Raw genomic sequence first — 26,082 nt, forward strand, 5'->3', positions numbered from 1 at the left:
ATTATGAATGACTTAACAATATTCAGCATAAGAAAATTTCTCATTAAATAAATCATTGACATTAGTTACACCCATAGTATCCATAATACAGCTTGACCCATGACAATTCTCTACATGTTTTTTTTGTCTGTACTACATATCCACACACACACACACACACACACACACACACACACACACACACACACACACACACACACACACACACACACACACACACACACACACACACACACACACATTCCTTCTGCATTATCCGACTGCACTACTGTCTTCCATCTTCCAGTCTTAATGGACAAGTTGCGACCAGACACATGGAAGCGAGTAAATGATATTCTATAAGAGAATAATTATTGCAACAGGACTTAGGTAGTGACAAGTATGAACTGGGGTTACTGATAATACTAAATATTAGGATTAATAACTAACACTCCCATTTTCCTTTTATAGGGATTTATGAAAATATTATAAATAGTTGTAGTGTTACAAACAAACAACAGGAAAAAAATCATGTTATGTTTCACTTTTCATGCATAAATAGTACTGGTAAAATGTTTGTAAGAAATTAGAAAAAAACTAGCATGAAAATTTCATGGCACTACAAATTATTCTCTCAGATATTTAAAGTTTTCTTTATAAAATGATGCTTTACAAAAAAGCTGGTTCCTTGATTTTCTACTTATCTAAATATGTAACTAACTAGATATAAATGTTGATGCAGATTTCTTAATTCCCTCAAGGGAACTAAGTTTCTACTATACTAAAACCCATCCGTACCTACCCATAGGGCGTTGGCCATGTCTGCCGTGAGACTATGCCAAATCTCCAATAAAAACAAACTACTCACTGTCCTGTAATCATAGCATTATCAACAAAAAACGTTCTCAGAACATTCAGAAACCTTAATTAAGTGGTAGATGATATAAATAATTGTCATATACGAAAATAAATTAAGCTAGTTCATATACATGGACGGTGATGTGTCAAATCAGGTCAGGCGACGTTGCCACTCACGACCCAGGTGGAATTTCCCGGGGAGGTTGGGGGGATGAGTCAGGTCGCCACGCACGTGTCGCTACACTTCTCCTCTGGTCACTACCATGGAAGGACCCCTGACGCTTTCCCGTCATACACTGTCTTGCGCAGCCAGACCAAGGAATTCATATTCTGCCATAATAGATATTTCTTGCAAGAGAAAGCAAATCGGGCAACACTCTTACCTTTAACTCAAGCAAGGAACCACTCAATATATTACTGTGTTTCTACTCGTATGTGCACTTATTTCACAAATATGTAAATTACTTGTCTCATTTTCATGTATATAACCAGAATCTTTATTGCATTTAATGTACTATATAGCTGCATAAGTATTTGGGTCTCTTCTGACTTCTTTTAATGAAGTAAAGAACGATCATCACTCTGTTTTCTTTGAAGAAGGTACTGGTATAGCAGTGGCAACGTCGCACCCAAGAGGAGCCACACCTTGTGGGTAGCTACGGATGAGTTCTAGTATAGCTCCTATTCATAAATGCTACATCTGCACATTCCACTTCACTCTCTCTCACAATCACTTGTAAATACTGTCCTCCAATACTCTATTCACCCATTTTTCAAGAGGTCATCATGTTTTATCTACAGTATCTATCCTATCTTTGTAAACCCTTCTTGTTGTGTGTCTTAACCATGTTGTCTTATCATCTCAGGCAATTACAGCCATTGCACACTGCAGTACGGAATGTAGACAAAGTCACTATTGCAACATAAATAAGTTTAGCTGGTGCAATGGAATTGCTATAAATGATCATATGATTCAAGTCATTAAAGGAGTCTTTACAACTGCTGGACTTCCTTAAATCCCTTCCTTAATTTTGGGTCCAATGCTAAACAATCATGGACTTACTAAAGTACAGCTAAGCTTCATAGTCATAGATCTTTATGACAAAACTAATGAAAAATCATATAAGGCAACAAAGATTTGATGCATGTGCATGAGTTTGAAACTCATTTTTGATAGGTGCTCTGAAACTGTGGCAACCTAAATTACTTCACAAGCTTGGCATTCTTGAGAACTTCATAGGACTATTGCATACTATTAATGTAAAACATTGAAAGTTATAAAGAATAAATCAAACTCAATGAAAATTAACACTGCTAGATCTTAAATAAAATATGAACAACAAACAAAGTTTGATACTGGCAGTTACATCATCTGCCAGTATTAAAGTCAATTATCTCAGTCAATAATGACACTAAAATCTGTTTGATAATACTTGATACTCCCAAGAAAGGATCATCATTCACAAAAATAGCCTGTACTCCATGACTGGCTGTATAGAATGGCACCTGAAACATCTTAAAAAAACTAGTGTTATATTGATATCCAACCATTCTTGCCACTAAAGGGACCCTGACATTTTTTTGGGGCCATTTGATACCACCTACTTTTGAATGTGATTCTCAAAAATAAGCAAGTGACAGAAATCAGTTAAAAGATATTGCACAAATATTTAAGAAATTCAGATATGGTTGAAAATTGTATGAAAGTCTTAAAATACATAATACAAAAATATATGCTCCAAAATTATTACCAGGCACCGTGGCTGAAACGGAAGCTCTACAGTTACTTTTGTATCAATAAATGAACATGCAATTTCCTTTAAATAAAATAAGTACAATAAATGACAGCTCAAATACATAAAACAAATGTTGAGTGGTTAACAGAGTCTGAAGCTAAATAGGTTTCTTGGTGACTGAGAAATGCTATGTTCCCATCAAGCTGTACACTCTAAATGTCTTGTTATTCATCACTAGAGAGAACAATCTACCATACTCCTTTGTTCTGTGGCGAACTGCATCACAAAATCGTCTGTGCTTACAAGTCTTAAGCCCAGGTATATTTTTCACTTCTCCTTCAGGGAACTGTAAAAAGAAAATAATTTAGTAAAAACTAAGAATGCCCATTTGAGTGCAGAAAAATTATTACATTTATCAATTAGGAATCAACTTCTATGCCAGACAAAGATTCCACTTTGACATTTTGACAGCTAAGGTCATCCTTTAATAAGAGTACTCAAACAAGTGTAAAATAAAAGTTCTAAAAATAATAAAAAACTATAAATCAATATACAATATATTGTCTGGCAGTGAAAGGTTTAAATGCAATAGCCTAAACAATACATCATGCCTTCAACACCAAAAAAATAGTTTCTGGAAAGGCTCCAAGTTCTACTTTTTTAGTTGCCACTTATAACACATAAAGAACATAGTTGTAATTTTCTTCCAATCAAATAGAGTGAGCAGCAAGGCCATGCTCAACAACCACAAGGAATATCAACATCCATTATAATTGTCTCAAAGGTTACAAGCAACCATTATTACAACAAACAAACATAGATCTGTTTTAGTGAAGAAAACTGATACACACCTTGGTTTGGAGTTTGCATCTACTCATTTCATTATGCAATCATGTGTTTTTCCATTCTTAATTCCACATTATTATAAATTTTCTGCACCATAGCAATTACAGCAAAATATCCAGTATATATTACTAACATGGCCATTGTGAAGATCCACGATGTCCACAAGTCTGCAGAGTGGGTGTCTGGGATCAGGAGGAGCCAAGCAAATACTGTCCTCCAGAATTATATGAGTAGTGCCAGCAGCTTTCAAAGTGTTGTAAACAATTTCTGGAGATTCACATCCATATATCTTGTATATCTAGAAGAAGAACAAGAAGAACAAGGAGAGAGAGAGAGAGAGAGAGAGAGAGAGAGAGAGAGAGAGAGACTAAGGCACTACAGCAACTGAGCCTGTAGCTTTAATTTCCTTGTGTAGTGGCAAGAGTTGAAATAAAATCAAATAAATCTATATAGTTTTGAATGGACATACTGCATACTTCTTTTTCAAAATTACATACAGTGAAAACTACATTATTTGATCTAGGTGAAATCCACACGAATCTGTTCCATGAAAAGTGATCTAAATGAAGCACTGATTTCCAAAATTTGTCATCAGCGAGATACAAGGAAGAAAAACAATATACATTACTAAAATATATAGAATAACAGTCTACCACTGCAGGTATTCATCACTTTGCTAGTTGATCAGCCATCCAATTAGTCATAGACTACAAAACATACTTATGGTTAAAAATTCCACCTGAAAGCAGAGATTAGGTTTCTTAATAAAAATGAGAACTAATGTGATGTGGCACTTCTGTGTGAGAGGACCATTGGAACTACACTGCACAGCTCAAATATGGAGTGACTGCAAAGGACGGTCATACCTCATGTGTGCGATCTCTAAGCCAAGAGTCTTCATAATGTGGGTGGTTGGTGATGTGACGTCCGGTGCAAAGTTTCACGCCTGCCAAAAGCTGCATGGAGCCAGCGAAAACAGCAGTGGTGGGTGTGTATGACTGAATCCACTCCATCAGCTCCACTGTGTCAGGATCCCAGAATTCATACACTTCTTCAGGCCATATTTCAGAAGACAGCTGACCCCAAAACTGCAAAAACATTCAATACAGTTGGTTTTCTTTAATTATCTTATGCAATTTTCACAAACCACATACACACATACACATAGTAATTATTTTGCCTACATTTTCTCCTTCAAGCATGATGACAAGAAATTCATAGAGGAATATATAAATCAATTATATAGAAGAGACCATCCCAGTTCTCTAACTCCTCTGATGACTTACAGGAAGCAGCAGCAACATTACTTAGCCATACATTCTGTGGCCAGGTCATGCTCTTCCTATCACTTATGCACAAAATACTGACTAAAATGAGCCATGAAAATAAAAACCTCATAGAATTAACTGATTAGTGTATATGTATTCTTACTTATTGAGTCAAGTTCATAACATCCTGTCCTTTATTTAAAATTAATTTATCATATTTATCCTTAAAGGTGTGTGTGTGTGTGTGTGTGTGTGTGTGTGTGTGTGTGTGTGTGTGTGTGTGTGTGTGTGTGTTTATCTAGTTGTATTGTACAGGGTTTGAGCAGGGCTCATAGTGTCCTATCTTCATTTATCTAATTTTTCTTTAAAGTTATGCACACTATGTGCTGCAACAATTCCATTATCCAATGCATTCCATTTTTCCACTGTTCTGTGTGGAAAACTGTATTTTCCAACATCCTTCACACACTGCCTTATCCTGATCTTTTCATGTCCTCTTGTCCTTCCATCCTCTTCCGCCAACAGCACCAGGACTTCTTTGTCTATCTTTTCAAGATCATTTACTATCTTATACATTGTTATTAGGTCCCCTCGTTCTCTTCTATCTTATAAGGTTGGCAGTCCCATTTCCTTCAGTCGTTCTTCATATATGAGGTCCTTTTATTCCGGCACCATCTTTGTACCAATCTTCTGTATCCTTTCCAGTTTTCTTATACCTTTTTTAGAACTCAGAGACCATACCACTGCTGCATATTTCAGCCTTGGGCATATCATGCTTGTGATGATTGTGTGTGTGTGTGTGTGTGTGTGTGTGTGTGTGTGTGTGTGTGTGTGTGTGTGTGTGTGTGTGTGTGTGTGTGTGTGTAAGTCACTACGGTCGCCCAATCCAGCCAGCCTTCTCCATTATGGAGCGAGCTCAGAGTTCATAGACCAATCTTTGGGTAGAACTGAGACTACAACACACTCCACAAACTGGGAAAGCGAGCCCACAACCCCCCGTCGAGTTACATCCCTTACCTATTTACTGCTAAGTGAACAGGGGTTACACATTAAAAGGCTCACCCATTTGCCTCTCCGCTTCCCAGTGTGTGTGTGTGTGTGTGTGTGTGTGTGTGTGTGTGTGTGTGTGTGTGTGTGTGCGCGTGCGCGTGTGCGCGATGAGTCGTATACCAGACTGCAGGATGTGAAATTAAACACTTTATATATATATATATATATATATATATATATATATATATATATATATATATATATATATATATATATATATATACATACACCATGTGGGCTTTTCATGGGAATTTATGGGCTAAAGGGGATACTTTTTGTGGTACCTCCTATCTCAAAGTCCACCCGCTAGGAAACGGTTGCCCCAAGTGAGGAAGCCCAACCTACACTTGGACCATAGACAGGATTCGAACCCGTGCGCTTGGAGACCCCTCGAACCCCAAAGCACGCATGGTTCCACTCTACCACGATGTGTGTGTGTGTGTGTGTGTGTGTGTGTGTGTGTGTGTGTTTCACTTCACTGTTTGATCTGCTGCAGTCTCTGACGAGACAGCCAGACGTTACCCTACGGAACGAGCTCAGAGCTCATTATTTTCGATCTTCGGATAGGCCTGAGATCAGGCACACACCACACACCGGGACAACAAGGTCACAACTCCTCGATTTACATCCCGTACCTACTCACTGCTAGGTGGACAGGGCTACGTGAAAGGAGACACACCCAAATATCTCCACCCGGCCGGGGAATCGAACCCCGGTCCTCTGGCTTGTGAAGCCAATGCTCTAACCACTGAGCTACCAGGTGTGTGTGTGTGTGAGTGTGTGTGTGTGTGTGTGTGTGTGTGTGTGTGTGTGTGTGTGTGTGTGTGTGTGTGTGTGTGTGTGTGTGTGTGATTCACTGTTTGATCTGCTGCAGTCTCTGACGAGACAACCAGACGTTACCCTACGGTGTGTGTGTGTGTGTCTGTGTGTGTGTGTGTGTGTGTGTGTGTGAGTAAGAACAGCTGATTTACCTTTTGGATGATGTAAAGAAGGTATCCCAGGGCAATAACCATCTTGAGGCCCCCTGGGAACCACTGTGGGAGCCGCACTGCCCGCACACCCGGCATCTGAGTCAAGGCAACGCACACCTGCCGGTCTGCCATCACCACCCCAGCAATCACACACACAGTTGGCATCCATAGCACCTTCAGGCGCATGATAAGTGCAGCCAAAATGTTCCACATCACAGACATTCCTGTTGAAAGTCAAGTTTTTTGGCTTCTTCTCTGTTTAACAAATACTTGTAAAAATATGCATATCTGCCTGTATGTACAATGAATTAAATCTTACATAAACTTTTGTGTAAAGAATCTAAAGCAAATAAATAAATAAATAGTTATTATGCATGTTTACTTGTATTTCTTTCTTTGAAAATCTAATTTACTGTGATATAAATCGAAATACAGACACAATAATAAAAAGATAAAGAAATAAATAAAGGTTGCAAGGCTGGCATTAAGAACCAATAAAAAACAATTAAATCCTTCCTGCAGTTTCTGAATTTATCCAACTTCTAATCTTTCTATAAATAGATAATTTATAATCACAATCATGCATCAATCACATTAAAACATGTAACACCACGTACCTACAAAGAAAACCAAGTCTAGTCTTCCCTTTATGATCTGCTGGTCTGTGGAACACTGAGATGTACTGCATTGTGTTATATCTTCTTCAGGCATATCTTTCACATCACAGGTCATATCTTCAAACGTGTCCCCTTCATAGTTCACTGATTCTCTTCTCTGCTCTGTTTCTTCATACTGATCATACAGGAATGTCTCTGAATTCATGGATAGTTCAATATTCTTTTGTCTATTTTTAAAGAATTTTTCTGTCTCTGAATCTTCTGTCACTTCAAGAGCATTACTAAGGAACACTCTCAGGGTGGATATGGAATAAATGAGAATACCAAGGCCATACGCAAAGAAAAGTCCACTGTCACAAAGTCTGCCCACTGTCTCTAAGTCCATGTAATCAAAGGCCTCAGTACACATGTACAGCCGTGAGTCAAAATCTCTTGGATCTCCTATTTGAAATTTGGCCAACAGAAGCTGATACACATGAGAATCTGCATCTATGTTCATAAAGATCTGCAACAGAAAATATTTTGTGTTTTAACATTTCATATGAATAAAAGTATCCATAATAAATAAACAAAATTAACTACTAAATTATGTTGAAGATACATCATACATAAACAACTGCATGCAAAAATACTATCACATTAAGATTGTAAATAATCAAATCTTTGGTTTTATTCCTAATTAAAACAAATAAAAAACTTACTTTTATGGCACCACTGATCAGCACTGTGGCAAGCAACACCAAAGACATTTCTGCTGCAGCAATGGTGAATCTCAGAAAGGCTCCAAGGCTGCCATCTGATGGTGTCATGTTGATGATGAGGGCAGGAACCACCATCGACAGTGCAGGGGAGGATATCAGAAGAGGCGGCTTGTTCTGCACTACACAGTTCACCAGCAGACTAATGGCCACAACCACCACCATTGTGCTCACCTGCACAACAAAAGTAATCTGTGATTTCCCAAAAATCTAATTCAAGCAATTTGTTTTGTATCTGATACCTCATAAAAACACTAACTGGTAAACATCACAGAATAAAAAGGAATAAACTCGCATCCAAGAAAAAGAGGTTGAACACTAATCGATCTTCAAGAATTATTGTATGAATTATGAAACGCTTCACTTATTGCAATCTCTTGATTCAAAAAAAGGAAATGAAAAAATAATAATAACTAATAAATAAATAAATAAATCATGATTGTATTAATTTAATGTATGTACAAATCATGTCATACTTTAGATGCAGGCAATAGAAGAAATCTGCTCAGAACCATCAAACAGGAGAGCTGGCAGAGAAGAACAAAAGGTCCAAACTGCCAACTCAACAGGAACATCACAGTCAGCACAGTGATTGCTGCCAACTTTACTTTCTGGAATAGAATGAATAAACACAATGAACATCTACATCTATGTTTCATAACTTCTGCATTACAAATCTTGTATATTCAACAGTATAAGCACACACACACACAGGAGGGAGCATCGTCAAGACTGGACTTGGTCTTTAGTACAGAGCCAATGGTCATTGAGGAGATGAGGGTGGAGTGCCCTTTAGCAAAGAGTGATCATGCAGTTTTGGAGTTCAAGGTGATAGATGAAGAGAAATCTAGAAGAAATGAAGAATATAAAGTGGGAAGATGGAATTATGCCAAGACAGATTTTGGAAACCTAAAGAAATTCTTTCAAGAGACAAATTGGATGAAATTCAAGAGTGCTAAGGAGCAAATGAAAAGTGGAAGGAATTTATAAAAATATACAAAGAAGGTGAGAAAAATTTGTACCAATAAGACAACATAGAAGTTGGAAAGCAGGACTGGTTTAACGATAGATGTGAAAAGGCTAGAACAAGAAAAGAGGATGCATGGAAGAGGTGGAGAAGGAAAAGACGGATTAAGCAGTGGGAAAGTTACAAAAGAGCAAGAAATGAATATGTGTTGATTAGAAGAGAAGAAAGAAAGAAACAAGAAAAGGATATAATTGATAAATGTAAAGACCAACCAAGGCTTTTTACAGACATGTGAACAACAACATCAAAAATAGAAAGTATTGAAAGTTTAGAAGTAAATGGGTATGCAGTGAAGATCCCAGGAAATGGCAGAGGCTATGAATGGATGCTTTCGGAAGGTATTCACAAAGGAGACTGCTTTTGACAAACCACTGGTAATGGAACAGAAAGGGATTATGAAGGAGTTTCAAGTAACTGTGGAGGAGATCAAGAATATGATGGGGAGTTTAGAAGTGAGAAAAGCTGTGGGACCTGATGGGGTATCAGGATGGATTTTAAGAGAATGCAGGAGCAACTGGCAGAAAAAGTTTGTGAAGTAATTGATGCCTCATTAAGGGAAGGTGTAGTGCCCCAAGACTGGAAAAGAGCTAACATTGTCCCAATCTATAAATCAGGTAACAAGAGACCCATTGAACTATAGACCAGTGTCACTTACAAGTGTGGTAGCTAAGATGTGTGAGAGGGTGGTGAAGAATAGATGGACAGACTTCTTGGAGAAAAATGACATACTTTGTGAGTGTCAATTTGGTTTTAGAAAAGGGCGTTCATGCACGACAAACCTGATATGTTACTATTCGAGGGTGATAGATGTAATACAGGAAAGAGATGGTTGGGCTGATGGAATATATCTGGATTTAAAAAGGCCTTTGATAAGGTACCACACGGAGACTGATCTGGAAACTTGAAATGGTAGGAGGAGTGCATGGCAGTTTACTAAAATGGATGGAAGACTTTTGGTAGGAAGAGAAATGAGAACAATAATTAAGGACAGACCATCAGAATGGGGCTTGGTGGAGAGTGGAGTTCCACAGGGATCAGTGTTGGCACCAGTAATGTTCGCGGTCTACATAAATGACATGGTGGATGGGGTGTCCAGTTATGTGAGCCTATTTGCAGGCGATGCAAAATTGTTAAGAAAAGTGAGATGTGACAAAGATTGCGAACTACTCCAGGAAGACTTGGACAGAATATGGAAATGGAGCTGTACATGGCAAATGGAGTTCAACACGACAAAATGCAAGAAAATAGAGTTTGGCAAGAGTGAAAGAAGAATCAGGAGTATGTACAAGATAGGAAATGAAGACATAAAACCAGTCATGAAGAAAAAGACCTTGGGGTGACAATTACCAATGACCTATCGCCAGAGAGACATATAAACAAAATAATTGGAGAAGTATTGAACTTATTGAGGAACATAAGAGTGGCGTTCGTATATTTAGATGAAGAAATGATGAAGAAAATAATTACTGCAATGATAAGACCGAGGCTTGAATATGCAACAATACAGTGGGCTCGAACTTAAAGAAACACATAAGGAAACTAGAGAAAGTACAGAGGGCTGCAACAAAAATGGTGCCTGACTTAAGAGATTTGACTTATGAAGACAGACTGAAAAGAATGCAACTTCCGACCCTGGAAAACAGAAGAAAGGGAGACCTGATAGCAATATACAGAGTGATGATTGGCATGGAAAAAATGGATAGGGAAGATCTGTGTATGTGGAATGAAAGAATGTCGAGAGGGCATGGGAAAAAACTAAAATGGCCACTTATAGGAGAGATGTGAAAAATATAGCTTCCCTCATAGAAGGGTGGAAGCATGGAATAGTTTAGACGTGGAAGTGGTCAACGCAAGGAATATTCATGATTTTAAGAAAAAGCTGGACATTAATAGATATGGAGACGGGACAACACGAGCATAGCTCTTTTCCCGTATGGTACAATTAGGTAAATACACACACACACATGAAGTCCAAGTGGAGAACAGTAGAAAGCGGAGTGCTGCAGGCGTCAGTATTGGCGCCAATACTTTTTCTCATATATATAAACGACATGCCAGGAGTGAACAGCTACATAAATCTGTTTGTGGACGATGTGAAACTGTGCAGAGTTATAAAGCAAAAAGAGGATTGTGAAATACTGCAGGAAGACCTAAGTAAGATCTGGAAATGGAGTAAAAAGTGGGAGATGGAATTCAATGTGGACAAAAGCCTTGTCATGGAAATGGGAAAGAGTGAAAGATGACCTGTGGGAATCTATAAGATGGTAGATGGAGTAGAACTGGAGAAATTAAAAAAGGAAAAGGATTTGGGAGTGACGATGGAAGAAAATAATCAACCAGTAAGCCATATTGATAGAATTTCCAGAGACATATGATTTGCTAAGGAATATTGGAATAGCATTTCACTACATGGACAAAGAAATGATGAAGAAACTGATAAGTACTATAATAGGACCCCGATTGGAATATGCAGGAGTAGTGTGGACCCCCCCATAAAAAGAAACACATAAGGGAGCTGGAGAGACTACAAAAAATGGCTACAAGAATGGTTCCCGAATTTGAAGGGATGACATATGAGGAGAGACTAAAGACTATGGATCTACCAACCCTGGAACAGAGAAGGGAGAGAGGGGATCTGATACAAGTTTATAAATTGATCAATGGAATGGACCAAGTGGATAATAAGAATCTGATCCTGAGAAAAGAATATGACATTTGAAACACAAGATTGCATAGTAAAAAGCTGAGAAAGGGAAGATGTCTAAGAGCTATTAAAAAAGTGGTGTCAGAAACGAGTGTGCATAGTTTTAAGTGTAGATATGGAGATGGGACCACACGAGCATAAAACCCAGGCCCTGTAAAACTACAACTAGGTAAATACACACACACACACACAACATATATATATATATATATATATATATATATATATATATATATATATATATATATATATATATATATATATAAATATACACAAATAAAATAGTCACATATATCTAGGTATTTCTTTTGCTTAGTGTAATTTAATATTTTAAATAACAAATTCTGGAAACACACATCAGATGAAGCATGAACACCAAACTGAGCTTTATGTACAAACCTTCCAGTTGTTGGTTCGAATATACATGCATATGAGGAGAACTTGAAGAAACAGCACAGGTATGGCAAAGCTCTCTCTCAAAGGAATAGCATAGTTGACTCTTGTTGTATCTATCCTGAAATGCAAATGAGAAGTACCATTAATGATATGAACCAAGTCCTCAATCATATATTGTATTTCTTTGCTATGAAGACAGTGGAAATTTTCTGATCACACCTTGTAAATATAGTACCAACATAATAAAGTTTGAACATAATGAGAATATTGCCTCATGAATTTAACTAAACCAACATAAGTTTCAAAAATACCCAGAGAACTTCATCATCACCTGTGGATTATAAACAGAGTAACAGATATCATGCCAGCCAACACAGAGTCACTCAGAAGCCAGGATGTGATGTAGAGGGTGGCTCCATACACACCATGTAAGAGGAATACACTGGATACATAGAATACACTTGGAGCCTCTTCAGGAGACAGCCATCTGGATAGAGATATAAATTTCATTAGAAAGATACCAGCTTATATTTTATATTGTTGAAGCAGGCCATCACAACATATTTCACATTCAACTGACCTGTAAACAATACTGATGATCATTTCTGGTAAGATATTGAAGCGATGCACAATGTTAATTGTTCGTCCATGCTCTGTTGCATTGTCCCGAAGTAGCTGTTGGTAACCCTGAGAGAAATTATAAGTGATTGGATTGCTTAGTGAACAATAACTCTTAGATTGTTGGATGTTTTCACTAAGAATTTTTTAAACTAAAAAGAATAAATATATTAGAATAATGTATAAAGAGCATAGGCAGTTTCACTTAAACTTTCCATCAGCTTTCCAGTCAGTGCATTAGGTAATACTTTGGTTGTGCTATAATGGAAAAAAATCTAAGTACACATGCACATGTGACATGTCTATAGCTATGAGCCAGAGAAGAAAATAAAAAGACTTGACTAACCTGTATCCAAGTAGGAGCTTCAATCAGCTGCTTGTAGTATGAATAATACAATCCTTGCTCTGTGCGGAATGATATTTCACGTTCAACTTCCTGAAATACAATAACCAGAACTTAGGTAAAAAAAAAAAAAAAAAAAAAAAATAGTCTTACAAATCAATATTACAACTGTTGACTTCAGGATTTTATGATCTGTTCCTCTAGGACAGTGTTTGATTTTACATACACAGTATTTCCTTTATGAACCAGAACGTGTATTCTATTGTACTTTTATATCTCTGATGAGAAAACTACTAAATGATTAATACTAATAATACCAAGTATGCACACCAGAACTTGGAAAATTATTGAGCAACAATGAAATGCTGCTAATAAAAATAAGCATATAACAATTCAAACCAACAACATACAAGTGATACACTTTTCAACATACATTTAGCTAGTAAATATTTCTTGAATGCAAAAAAAGAAAACAACCATGAGAAACTCACTTTTATGTTGGAAAACCACAGTTTATTTTCATGAAGGATATCAAGGTACTGAGGATACTTGGTAACAGTGACCACCACGGCAATGATACCCACAGTGGCACTCAGGATCCTCCACAGCAGACGGTACATGGCCGTCAGCTCTTCTTCAATCTGATGAAGGGTAAAGCAGGTTGTTCCATATCCAAACCATTGCAGATGGTTACATGGAACACTAGAAACTTTTTCTTCTTTTATATAAGAGAGGCACTGCCCATGCACAACTAAAGCAACAGAAAGGTTTATGAGACTAACCTCTTCATCCTGTTCCTCCTCTGTGGAGAAAATACTCTCCAGGTAGTCATTCAAAGCCTCCACTACACTTCTTGGCTTACTTCCTCCTGACATATTATCTCCTTCTACAGCTTCAGTGTGTGTATCTTTTACCTCTACATTTTCTTTGTCATCTTCTTCATTCTCTGAACTCTCAGTACTTATTTCATCAGATACTTGCTCATCAGTAGATTCTTCTTCCATCTCAGTGTCCTCCTCCTCTTCTTCCTCTTCTTTATCCATTTCTGTTATTTCTCTTGGCTTCATCTATGAATCTGTTTTCCATAATAGAATAACTTTAGAGACAAAATTAAGAATTATTTGGGAATATTCATGAAGGATTAGGTTAAGTTAGAACAGTGTCCTTAAGGGGGTTAGTTAGTTAAGGACATTGTCTTTAAAAGTAGATTCAGAGGGGCTAAAAGACCCCCCAGATAGGTTATGTTACAAATTCCATTAGTTTTCAAATACAATCTCATCCTCACTTTTCATGAATGCCCAAATTTGGTTTTCCTTCGCATAAAATACTGCTTTCCCACAAGTCCCTGAGTTTGAGGGATTTGGGGAATGGTGGAAAGGACCTCTAGAGTTACTGCTAAATCAATTCTCGCCACTGCCGACATAACATGAAAATATATAGTCATTAAACAGATCTATGACTATTATCAAACTAATATTTCCTAGTTTATGATACTAGACCAAATGCACGTTATTACCTGTGTGTAATAGAGCATGAGGCAGCTGTCTTTGTCTCCCAGCACCACAAGTCAGACTGTCAGCCTGCGGCACGGCCGAAATATTGGGTTTTAAGCCCTCTTGAGTCTTGAGTCTTGTGTTAAGCCTCTTGAAACTAAGCCAGATCGACCCCCTCGCGAAGCAAACTGCCTTCCAGCTTTAAGTTTGTTTTCATTGTCTATGGTAAATCTGACAATTCAAATGATTAAAAAAAAATTCAACGTATGTGCTTATAACGAAAGTACCACACCTACCCAATGTCGCCTCAAGAAGAGCCACCTACAGTTGTTTTCCAGACAGCAAATGGATGCTGTTACTCTTTCCATTGTATTCCCTCTTTTATCCTTTATGTAAATGGGTACTTTTCTCTTCTAGATATACTGCATGGTTCAAAACAAGTTGACAGAGCTGCAGAACAGGAACACATGTGTTTGTTTACCTTTTCCTTGGCACTCAGCCTGTCTGTCTGCACGTCCGAGCCAGCTGGTCATGTTTGAAGCAGACGACGTGCGGTGCGGCAGCTGCGGCTCCTTCCTTCAGGGCCCAAGGTGCAGCTCCCATAACCTCTTCCTCAGTCATTCTTTAGTCCTCCAGAACCAGTTTCCGGTGCATTCCTTCAGCATGGGTCTCAGAGGAGTCTCGGAATCTTACGGCCTTGGGTAGTTATAAGCTTCCGAGGATACAATAAAAAAGTAATGGACATGAAAAAAAAAGGGGGGAGTGGGGGCCAGGCAGGGTACCGGAGCGTGAGAAGACTGAAAACGTCTCATCACTCGCTTTAACTTATTTAGCCTTACTTTATATTACCTTATGTACTACTAGACGTAACTGAAACCTCTATTCCCGGAACAAATATATATATATATATATATATATATATATATATATATATATATATATATATATATATATATATATATATATATATATATATATATATATGGTTCAGTGCATTGCTGTTTAACGTAACATCTCAATCTATTCACCGAATAGGACATAATTCTAGTTTACTCTATTCATTGTTATCAAGTTTCATTTCTGTCTTATTTGTTTATTCGTTTTCAGTGTCGGCTTCAATATGCAAGAATATTCAGCTTGACTATAATTCTTGACTAGCCAGTCATACAAGCTGAAGCTATAAACATCCAGCAGACGGACACAACAGTATCATTCATTTAAAAATCAAAAGATGATGATAAAATTAAGTAAAGAGGTTGATCGAAGATCCTCCCAGCAGATTTGGCACTAGGCAATACTATACGTGTCATAACTCATAAGTCTGTGTAGGAGTGGTGGTGACATGGTTATGTTTGAAGGAGATATAGGACAAAATGGTTAATGTAACTCAAAACTTCGAGCATAGTCTTCTCTACATGGTGTTTCAGGCTTACTGGTGCGACACATGACAACCAGTGTATTTGCGGGACTCATCTGCGAGTGTGACACCACGTGTCTCACCAGTGACTTCCTTCGCCACCATGACGCAACTGCTCCAACATTTTCTCATCGACGTACAGGAATGTGTTGTGAAAAATGTACACTGCTACATCCATGCACTCAGCGTTACCTTGGGTCAACTCGATGAGCGTTTTTCCAATGTTATGGAACAGAGGCTACAAAAAGAATATCTAAACACGGTCTAAGCAATATTTTCCAATGAATTCCACGTCACTAAGTTCATTCAGTATGTTTTATTTGGGTAAACAATCCGTGACCTTGATATGCTGAAGCACCCATGTAGGCCTAGACTACCTGTACCTTGACAAATGCCCATGCCCTGCCGATGTAAACAAACAAACCCTCCCGTCACCGTGAGAAAAGCTGGCAACACAGACACCACCATAACAACAACAAACATGTCTGCTTCTGATAGACCTACCTCAACCACTCCCATGATATTTATCTCTGAGTAAGGTAAATAAGATCCCTGTTTTGTGTGCAGTTCTTTTTTGTTTTCTTCAGTGGCACTCACAGTCCTCGCACTGCCATCTACTGCTAATCTGAATCGGAAACTTCGTATTATCATCTCTAGCTAAAACAGTTTCTATTAAGTGAGGAGTAACGTGCCCTTGTGGCTCAGTGGGTAGATTCATGCAGTCCGATCCACTTTGGGTTTGGAATGAGGGATTGGAGTAGTTCATTTATAGGTTCGAACACCCTCGCGAAAGTTACGAAAAACACTGAGCATCCACTCTAACACCATGTGTGCCTGACACTAAGGCCTTCATTAGGAAGAACGGCCATCTACTACACCTGTAATAGCATCACATGACTACTCCAGAGCTCATAATCACAAGATTATTGTAGGCCTTTACTATCCATGTATGAAGTTCGCTGCGCTTCACACGTGTATGAGTTCCACTCGTACTGTCCTTCTAGACACGTTAGATTATAAAGAATTTAGTTTTTTCAGTCTCCCCTTTCCTTTTGACTGTCTCCAGGTTCCCCTTCGGTACCGCAGTGTTGCTTGCTATTCTCTACCGGTATTTTTACGCTAATTGGTCTTCTGATCCCCTAATTGCATGCATACCCTCATCCCGCCGCCCCAGCTTTCTCTCACCCCTATACAATCCACTTCTCTAATGCAAGAGTTAACCGGTATTTTCAGTCATTCATTCTTTTCATGGTAGGCTTTGTAAATCCCTGCCTACTTCTGTATTTTCTCTTTTCTATATTTTGAACCCTTTCAAGATGAAGGTTTCAAGATACAAATTCAATTTTAGAATATTGTTTTTACCGGAGAGAGAGAGAGAGAGAGAGAGAGAGAGAGAGAGAGAGAGAGAGAGAGATCGTTAATTGTTTTACATGAGGAATGGCATGATGCAGGCTTGCTTTCAACCTGGTCTACTTGGTCCTCTCCATCGTTAGAGATGCTTATCAAAAACAAAGGAGTTTCGACACATATTTCAAGCCACCAAAGATATCCGGACGAGTTAAGTCTTCCGGGGTCTGGTGGGTGGATGAGTTGGATGAGGCGGACAATCCTCCTTGATACACGACGACCTCCAGCTTCCCCTGTGTTTCTGGGAATGTTCTACTGACAAGACCAAGTGTTTGTAACCAGTGCCATAAAGCAATGTAAACAATAAAACATTCTTCTTAAGTAGCAGCTATCGCGGAAAAAGAAACACGCTGCTCTCATTCATCGCGAAATACATATGCGGGCGGAAATAATTGGGCAGGAAGACCTTGGATTAAGTTCCCGTATAAAACTTGTAATCGAAGGAGGCTGCCAGTTGAGCCTCAATAAAATATCATTCAACTATCACATGGAATACATCTTGTCTATCATTTCCGGCCGTTTCACTTGAGATTATAGCAGTGGACGCGCAGCACAGGCATTCAGGTACCAGGGGGCAGCTTTTTATTACTGTGGTTAGGACGTATTCTGCTTCTGCTCTTTGGCCTCCCTGACCTTCTGTAGAGCGGCGTGTTGGTGTTAGCAGCAGTGGCAGAAGTGCTGGTGGAAGTGGTGTTTGCAGCAGAAATGGCCGTGGTAAATAATGGTAGTGGTAATGACGTAATTACACCTACTAGTTAGTAGTTCTTATGATGATGGTTGTAATAATAGCAAAACAAGTAGCGTTAACATCATTATCATCAACAGTAGTAGTATTAGTAGTGATAGTGGTAGTAGTAGAGGTAATGGTAACATTACCTCTACTACTACCTTATACTTTCCATAAATGAGCGAAGTAGGATTCATCTCATAGGTATAGCTAGAGGTTGGATCCCTGAGGGATGAGGTGCATAGGAACAAACGCGAGGTAGCTCCGTCCGCAGCACACACGCCCTTGAGAGCTTCGTCGAGGCGGCATTGCAGGGGAGGGAGGGTGTCGTGGGTGGGTAGTTAGTGGTGGGGGGGAGAAGGTGTGGGAGTGTATTTTTTTCAAACCGCTCGATAAGGCATTCAGGTATTTAGAGATTAAGTTTAATGTGTGTGTGTGTGTGTGTGTGTGTGTGTGTGTGTGTGTGTGTGTGTGTGTGTGTGTGTGTGTGTGTGTGTGTGTGTGTGTGTGTGTGTGTGTGTGGCAAGGGCGGCCGGGTTTGCGTGTTGCTGTCTGCTAAGTCTCGTCTCTGTTTTATATGCGACTCCTAATATCGTGCATCACCGCCCCTGGACCCCCGCAGGTAATAGAGTGTCTCCCGCCTGTCTCATCTGCTGATATAGAATACTCCCCCTCCCTCCCCAATCCCCCACCTCTCTCTCTCTCTCTCTCTCTCTCTCTCTCTCTCTCTCTCTCTCTCTCTCTCTCTCTCTCTCTCTCTCTCTGTGTAATTCACCTCACCTTGGTCGTCTGCTGGTCACCCAGCCAGCCTTTCCCATTACGGAGCGATCTCAGAGCTCTTAGACCGATCTTCGGGTAGGACTGAGACTACAACGCACTCCACACACCGGGGAAGCGAGGCCACAACCCCTCGAGTTGCATCCCGTACCTATTTACTGCTAGGTGAACAGGGCTACGCATTAACAGGCTTGCACATTTGCCTCGCCGCTCCCCAGGACTCGAACCCGGACCCTCTCGATTTTGAGCCGAGCGTGCTAACCGCTACACTACGCGGTGTGTGTGTGTGTGTGTGTGTGTGTGTGTGTGTGTGTGTGTGTGTGTGTAATTAACCTCGGTCGTCTGCTGGTCACCCAGCCAGTTTTCCCCATTATGGATCGAGCTCAGAGCTCATAGACCGATCTTCGGGTAGGATTGAGACCACACCACACTCCACACACCGGGAAAGCGAAGCCACAACCCCTCGAGTTACATCCAGTACCTATTTACTGCTAGGTGAACAGGGGCTACACATTAAGAGGCTTGCCCATTTGCCTCACCGCTTTCCAGGACTCGAACCCGGACCCTCTCGGTTGTGAGCCGATCATGCTAACCACTACACTACGCAGTGTGTGTGTGTGTGTGTGTGTGTGTGTGTGAATAAATGAATAAGTAAATTAATGATCACACACACACACACACACACACGGCCCGGTAGCTCAGTGGTTAGAGCGTTGGCTTCACAAGCCAGAGGACCGGGGTTCGATTCCCCGGCCGGGTGGAGATATTTGGGTGTGTCTCCTTTCACGTGTAGCCCCTGTTCACCTAGCAGTGAGTAGGTACGGGATGTAAATCGAGGAGTTGTGACCTTGTTGTCCCGGTGTGTGGTGTGTGCCTGGTCTCAGGCCTATCCGAAGATCGGAAATAATGAGCTCTGAGCTCGTTCTGTAGGGTAACGTCTGGCTGTCTCGTCAGAGACTGCAGCAGATCAAACAGTGAATTACACACACACACACACACACACACACACACACGTTAAACGGCCTATAGACAAGATCGCTGGGTGTCGGTAATGTTATGAATGATGTTGGAGGAGGAGGAGGAGGAAGAGGAAGAGGAGGAGGAGGAGAGCACAGCGAGATGGAAACAAGAAGACGAAGGAACAAAAAGAAAAGCAGTAATGAAGTGTCCAGCAATAATGCATGAATATAAATGAGACAGGACGAAACACGTGTATGAGAGAGAGAGAGAGAGAGAGAGAGAGAGAGAGAGATCTAGAAATATTAATGCACTTTCGAAAAATCTTTACGTGGAAACTTAAACGAGGGCGGAATGATCTATCTTTATTAATTGAGCAAAAAGAGTACGAATATACGATACCTTGTCATGCATTATGCAGTTTAACTATTCTTGCAGTGTTGAATAATACGAGTTTCACATGAGAGCATAAGGAGGAGTAGGAAGAAAAGGAGGTAGAAGAGAAGGAGGAGGAGGAGGAGGAGGAGGAGGAAGAAGAAGAGATTGCTGGTGGTGGTGGTGGTGGTGGCGGGCGTACGATGGAGAGTATCGTGCATTTTCCGTAGATTGTATTTCATACAACTTTAGCCGCAGCCACAGAGAGAGAGACACGCAGCATCATTTTGGGGGGGGGGTTGGGGTGTGGTCTATCAGCTGACACTCACTCGGTATTTCGCTCAAATGAACCTTAATCGCACTTGACATTTTCCTTGATTTGCCGATGAGGTTTATAAACACTACCTTCGTATTCCTGTCTACCTGCGTTGATTAGATAAGACAGGTAAGCGTATGACTTAGCTTTTAAGGCCATTTTTGTGGTGTTTTTTTTTAAGGTTAATTCTTTCTATTCTTTTTATTGTTTTTATTGCTGTCTAGACTGGATTCATACCTGTATTATTCGATGCATTTCCCTCTTACAGACGAGAGTGAGTACGTAGAGAGAGAGAGAGAGAGAGAGAGAGAGAGAGAGAGAGAGGGTATCTGAGCCTAGCTGGGGCACGAAGAAGGGCTGGGTCAAGGGTCAGGCGGGAGGGTACGCGGTCCTGGGGGCGGAAAGGCAGCGATTGTCAACATACAGCCAGAACGCCTCTCGCGGCACGCCTCTCATGCTCTCCCCTTGGTGATTTATCGTCCTCTGAACCTCTGGGTGCTGCCCGGTGGAGGTCTGCAAGAGTGGTTGGATGACTGTGTGATGCGTGGATGGCTGCATGTATAGTATGCATGACTACGTGACTGGTTGACTGGATGGCTGATCGGATTTCTGGATGTCCGGCTGGCTAAATGAATAACTGTTTGAATGGTTGTGTGTCTAACAGACTAATTAGATAACTGATGTATGGCTGACAGATTGGATGTCTGATTGATGAGTTATAAGCATGTCTTTGTAGATTGGTGAATGAGTGGATGGATGGATGGGTGAATGGTTCTAAGTTTGTCTGGTTATATAGTTCAGTGTATTTTATTTTGACAAGCTGAGTAAATAGCTGGTTTTCATTTACTTATTTATGTATCTATTAATTTATTATTGCATGTGTGTCGTTTATGTAAGTCATGATACGGTAAATGCTCAGAAAAGCGTACAGATAAAGACTGAGACACCGACTGGAATGACTGGAATACTGGGGAGAACATCCATGTATCTTGTGAGAAAATGGATGTGTGAGTGCAAAGGGAAGTATATAGACTGCTAGGTCGCTGTAGAGAGAGAGAGAGAGAGAGAGAGAGAGAGAGAGAGAGTGTGTGTGTGTGTGTGTGCGTTTCAAGGACTCGTCGCCACTTCCCTCCATGATTCTCCCTTCGAAAGTGAAAGCGATCTCATGAAATAATTAGCATACAACCGACCGCAACAATTCCTCGGCTTCCTTCGTAAACCCTCGCCGCGTCCTGCTTGCCTCCGGATCAACACAAGGAGCACTGGGGGGTTTTGGCCTCGTGGGTGAAAGAATTCGAGTTCGATCCCTTTATGCGGCAGTTGCTTTACGAGTGGTCAGAGGAGTGGCGCCCTCTTAACCGTGCCCCTCTTCAGTACTCTGGTCCATGCTTTACCTTAGCGCCAGTATGTGGTCTCGGCTGTCTGACGCATAGTACTCGTCCCCTAATCAACATTATGCTTACCCGAGTCTCTAATCATGATCACTGTCGTTCTCAGTAAAGCGGGAAAAGGAGAAACAGTCTGCTGGGAGAGATGAGAGAAAAGGATGTAGGAACAGTGAGGAAGAGAACTTTACGTAGCTGGATGCGAGGTAAAGGATGAACAAAATTGAAAATTGTAAATGTTTGCTCGATACGGATTCTTATTCAGTTTAGTTGTTTAGTTCAGTTCTTGAGTCCTTGATTTGACTTTCTTTAATGGGCATAGAAAGATATATATATATATATATATATATATATATATATATATATATATATATATATATATATATATATATATATATATATATATATATATATATATATATATATATATATATATATATATATAGAGAGAGAGAGAGAGAGAGAGAGAGAGAGAGAGAGAGAGAGAGAGTATTAAAAAAAATACACACATCAGCAACAATGATTAGTGTATAGCATGTAGCGATACGCAGGTCCTGGAAACGTAACTCCAGGAGGACGTCTCATATTTCTGTCTTATTATCATCCTATATAAGAAAGCAGGAGCGCGCCGCCAGAACGGTGAAAGGGAAGCTAGGGATGATAGCAAAAAAGTGGTGGGAACTGTCCCTATATATAAAAAAAAGACCGATAAAAGGAGAACAGTAGATTAGTTCGGAATATAAAAGAGGATGATCTCACTGTAAGATAAAAGAGTCCATGATATCTGCTACTACTCCTACTTATATTCCTACTCCTGCTGTTATACCTTCTCTTGCTTAGCTTATATTTCTACATTTACTCCTCCTCCTCCTCCTCCTCCTCCTCCTTTGCATATCCTGGCCTTATTTCAATGTTTACCTCTATTTTTTTCTGCCTCCTCCTTTTGATATCTACAACTCCATCTTTCATTATGTTCTTCCTAATCTTACTATTGTTGTTTTTGTGTTGCCACCACTAGCATGTTATCATCTATGCATGTATTTCTCTTCCTTCTTCCATAAGGCTTGGTATGTGTTACTCCATTAACTTCTTTTCTTCACCCTGTTCCTCTTGATCTTAATACAAACAAGATACGTAATGTGTGGAAGCTACTATAAATATTTTATTTATTGTATTTAAAAGAGATGATAGGAACCCATAGAACACATGATTGGTCAGAGAGAGAGAGAGAGAGAGAGAGAGAGAGAGAGAGCAGGTCGAGTCTTTTCGTCTAATACAAAAACACATAATGCCATACTCTCTCTCTCTCTCTCTCTCTCTCTCTCTCTCTCTCTCTCTCTCTACAGACTACCAGTTTCTAATGTTACACTTGATTCTCTCTCTGACTGTGACGTCACTCAAAGCCCGGACAGTGTTAATGCGGCCCTTTGCAACGCCCTTGATAAAAAGCCCCACACGTTAAACTGAGGCAGAGAAGAGAGAATGGTACTCTTACAGGTGACGCGTAACTTACTCATCAGCTAGCTCAGTACACCAGAAAGCAAAGTGGTGGTGTGCTGCAAGTCTCCGCCCTTTGTGTTGAGCACTTGATGGTCTGAGGTAAACGATGCATAGGTATAGCTCTAAATTGCAAAGCTCCTTGACTATGCTGTGTTTATGAACTCCTACGTTTAGACTTCCAAACTAATAGCGCATTCATTTATATGTAAACTTTCTCTCCCTCTGTCTGTCTGTCTGTCTCTCTCTCTCTCTCTCTCTCTCTCTCTCTCTCTCTCTCTCTCTCTCTCTCTCTCTCTCTCTCTCTCTCTCTCTCTCTCTCTCTCTCTCTCTCTCTCTCTCTCTCTCTCTCTCTCTCTCTCTCTCTCTCTCTCTCTCTCTCTCTCTCTCTCTCTCTCTCTCTCTCTCTCTCTCTCTCTCTCTCTCTCTCTCTCTCTCTCTCTCTCTCTCTCTCTCTCTCTCTCTCTCTCTCTCTGCTTTTTTTTTTTTCTTCTTTCTTCGCTGTGTTGTTTACGATGTTATTTTCCGTTTGGTGTATTTATTTCTCGTGTTTGTGTCTGCAAGAAATATGACCTTTATAAATAATTTCGAGCTGTCAATATCAGTATACATTGAGTCTTATTATGTTGAAGCCATTTTAATTTTTTCCTATGATAATGTTTTTCCTTTCTTTAACATACAAGCAGTTTTATATTCACTACCTCCAGTCCCTGTTAGCCGGCTGACATTGTGCGGCTCTCTGCCTTGATTGATAATGAACATGGGAGTATTTATTCACTGTAGCAACACTCCCTTGGCTCACCACCAAGGTTCCTCGCCCAGACTTGAAAATAACGGGGTGGACGCTAATGTATTACGAATGAGCGCGTCACCTGGACTCCGCCATCAGGTGTTGATTAGTACATTATGTGGCGTTGAAATTATCACGGCGCTGCTGCTTTGTGTAGGGGATGAGTGTGATGGGTGTGGGTGGCCTTGGCAGGAAGCAGATGGACTGCGGAGACGTGGGTGGGATTTGTGCATGGAAGCGTGAGTGGATTTTCTATGGGGGATGAATGGGCTCTGGGGAACTTGGATGGGCTGTGTATGGTGTGATGTGAGCGGGCTGTGTTGTATGTGGGGTGTGTAGGGTGTGAATGAACTGTGCTCTGCGTCGGCTATGTTGTGTGTGGGTGCATTGTGTTGGGTGTGAGTTGTTTGTGTGGTGTGTGGGTGAATCTTGTAGAGTGTGATTGGTCTATGTGATGTGTGAGTGGATTGTGAGGGATATAAGTGGGTTGTGGGTGCTTTGAGTGAGCTGTGGGTTGTATAAGTGGTCTGTAGCTAAAGTGGGTATGCTGTGTGGGTGAAGGTGGTTATAGAAGAAGTATTACGACCATTATTAACCACAGCAACAACGATATCAACCTTTGGCATCAACAACAGCACCAGCAACCACTCTTGAACAGTTCCCATTGCTTTACGAATGCTCCTCAGCCTTACCACTGCCAGTTCAGGAGAGAAGCATCAAACCTGCTTTGCATTTACACTGGCCTAGTATTATCTGTGACTCTTCTTGCTTGATAATTGGTAGCGACACTTCTTTCCCATGTTTGCTTTACAGTGTTTCGCCAATCTTTCCTTTGTGTACAGGAGAATAATAGCTTAGGTTAGTCTATGTTAGGTTAGGGTGTATCAAGGAATAGCGGTAGCAATAAAGATGACAGCATCAGTGTCATCATTATCACTGTAACATCACTATCAGGAACACCAATATTACATTTATCATTATTACTACTGCTTCTCCAGCTACTACTCCTTTTGTTGTTGTTGTTGTTGTTGTTGTTGTTGTTGTTGTTGTTGTTGTTGTGGTGGTGGTGGTGGTGGTGGTGGTGTTGATGTTGTTATAGTTCCATTATCAATACCATCATTCCCATTTTCCCTCCCTTTCTTTCTTCTTCCTACTTATTATTTCTCCCCCCCTGCCCCCAACCTAATCCTTCTGCTCCTCCTCCTCCTGGGCAGCCACCGCCATATCCAGCACCTCCGCCACCACCAACCACGGTCACTTCCCCACCATCATCAGTACCCCCTCTTCTTCCTCCTGTCCCTGCCTCACCACCAATATGGGCGGGGAGCTGTGCCAAGTGAATCGACCCAGGAAGGTCATCTATCCCAGGAATAGATGGTACGAGACATAATGAGGAGCAGTAATGAGGAGACAGGGCGACGCGGGGCTGGGAGCGGCGGGAAGGCCTACAAGATGGTGGGTTGGGCTGGCTGGTTCAGGGGTGGTCGCTCAAGAGTGTACACCAAAACTGACCCCCTCCCCCCCACACTCCTCTCTCCTTCTGACCATCCTGGGACGGACCTCACTTTCTGTTATAGTTTGGGGTTTCTGTTATAAGGCTTCGTTCATGGAGAACACTACACCTGGCCCTCCAGGCACCATAGAGAAGACGGTGGTGATGCAAACAGTGCAGCAGACATTCCGAAATTCCTCAGGCGGGTGGCAGTGGTGGCTGTGAGGCGGCCGGGCACCGCGGTCCGGGCGGCCTGGGCGATTGTGATTGGCTGTGGC

The 26,082-nt window shown here is 40.6% G+C and overlaps 1 protein-coding gene across 3 annotated transcripts; it reads right to left on the reverse strand.

Moving 5' to 3' along the window:
• Positions 1-436: 436 nt before the first annotated feature.
• LOC123505657 (probable C-mannosyltransferase DPY19L3) lies at positions 437-15,348 on the reverse strand. Of its 3 annotated transcripts, XM_045257271.1 has the most exons (15): positions 15,146-15,347; positions 14,688-14,895; positions 13,954-14,246; positions 13,663-13,812; positions 13,175-13,264; positions 12,791-12,897; positions 12,542-12,697; positions 12,214-12,328; positions 8,560-8,694; positions 8,027-8,257; positions 7,326-7,830; positions 6,709-6,932; positions 4,286-4,507; positions 3,553-3,717; positions 437-2,919 (listed from the first exon to the last, which is right to left on the reverse strand). In XM_045257271.1, the coding sequence occupies exons 3-15, from the start codon at positions 14,236-14,238 to the stop codon at positions 2,761-2,763; spliced, it is 2,544 nt and encodes an 847-aa protein (XP_045113206.1). In that variant the 5' UTR covers positions 14,239-14,246; positions 14,688-14,895; positions 15,146-15,347; the 3' UTR covers positions 437-2,760. The 3 variants fall into 3 exon arrangements, with proteins under 3 accessions (XP_045113206.1, XP_045113207.1, XP_045113205.1); XM_045257272.1 differs by lacking the exon at positions 14,688-14,895 and having other exon boundaries at positions 15,146-15,348; XM_045257270.1 differs by having other exon boundaries at positions 14,688-15,347.
• Between the last annotated feature and the right edge of the window lie 10,734 nt (positions 15,349-26,082).

The sequence above is a fragment of the Portunus trituberculatus genome, chromosome 18, assembly GCF_017591435.1.
Source record: "Portunus trituberculatus isolate SZX2019 chromosome 18, ASM1759143v1, whole genome shotgun sequence".
Lineage (NCBI taxonomy): Eukaryota > Metazoa > Arthropoda > Malacostraca > Decapoda > Portunidae > Portunus > Portunus trituberculatus.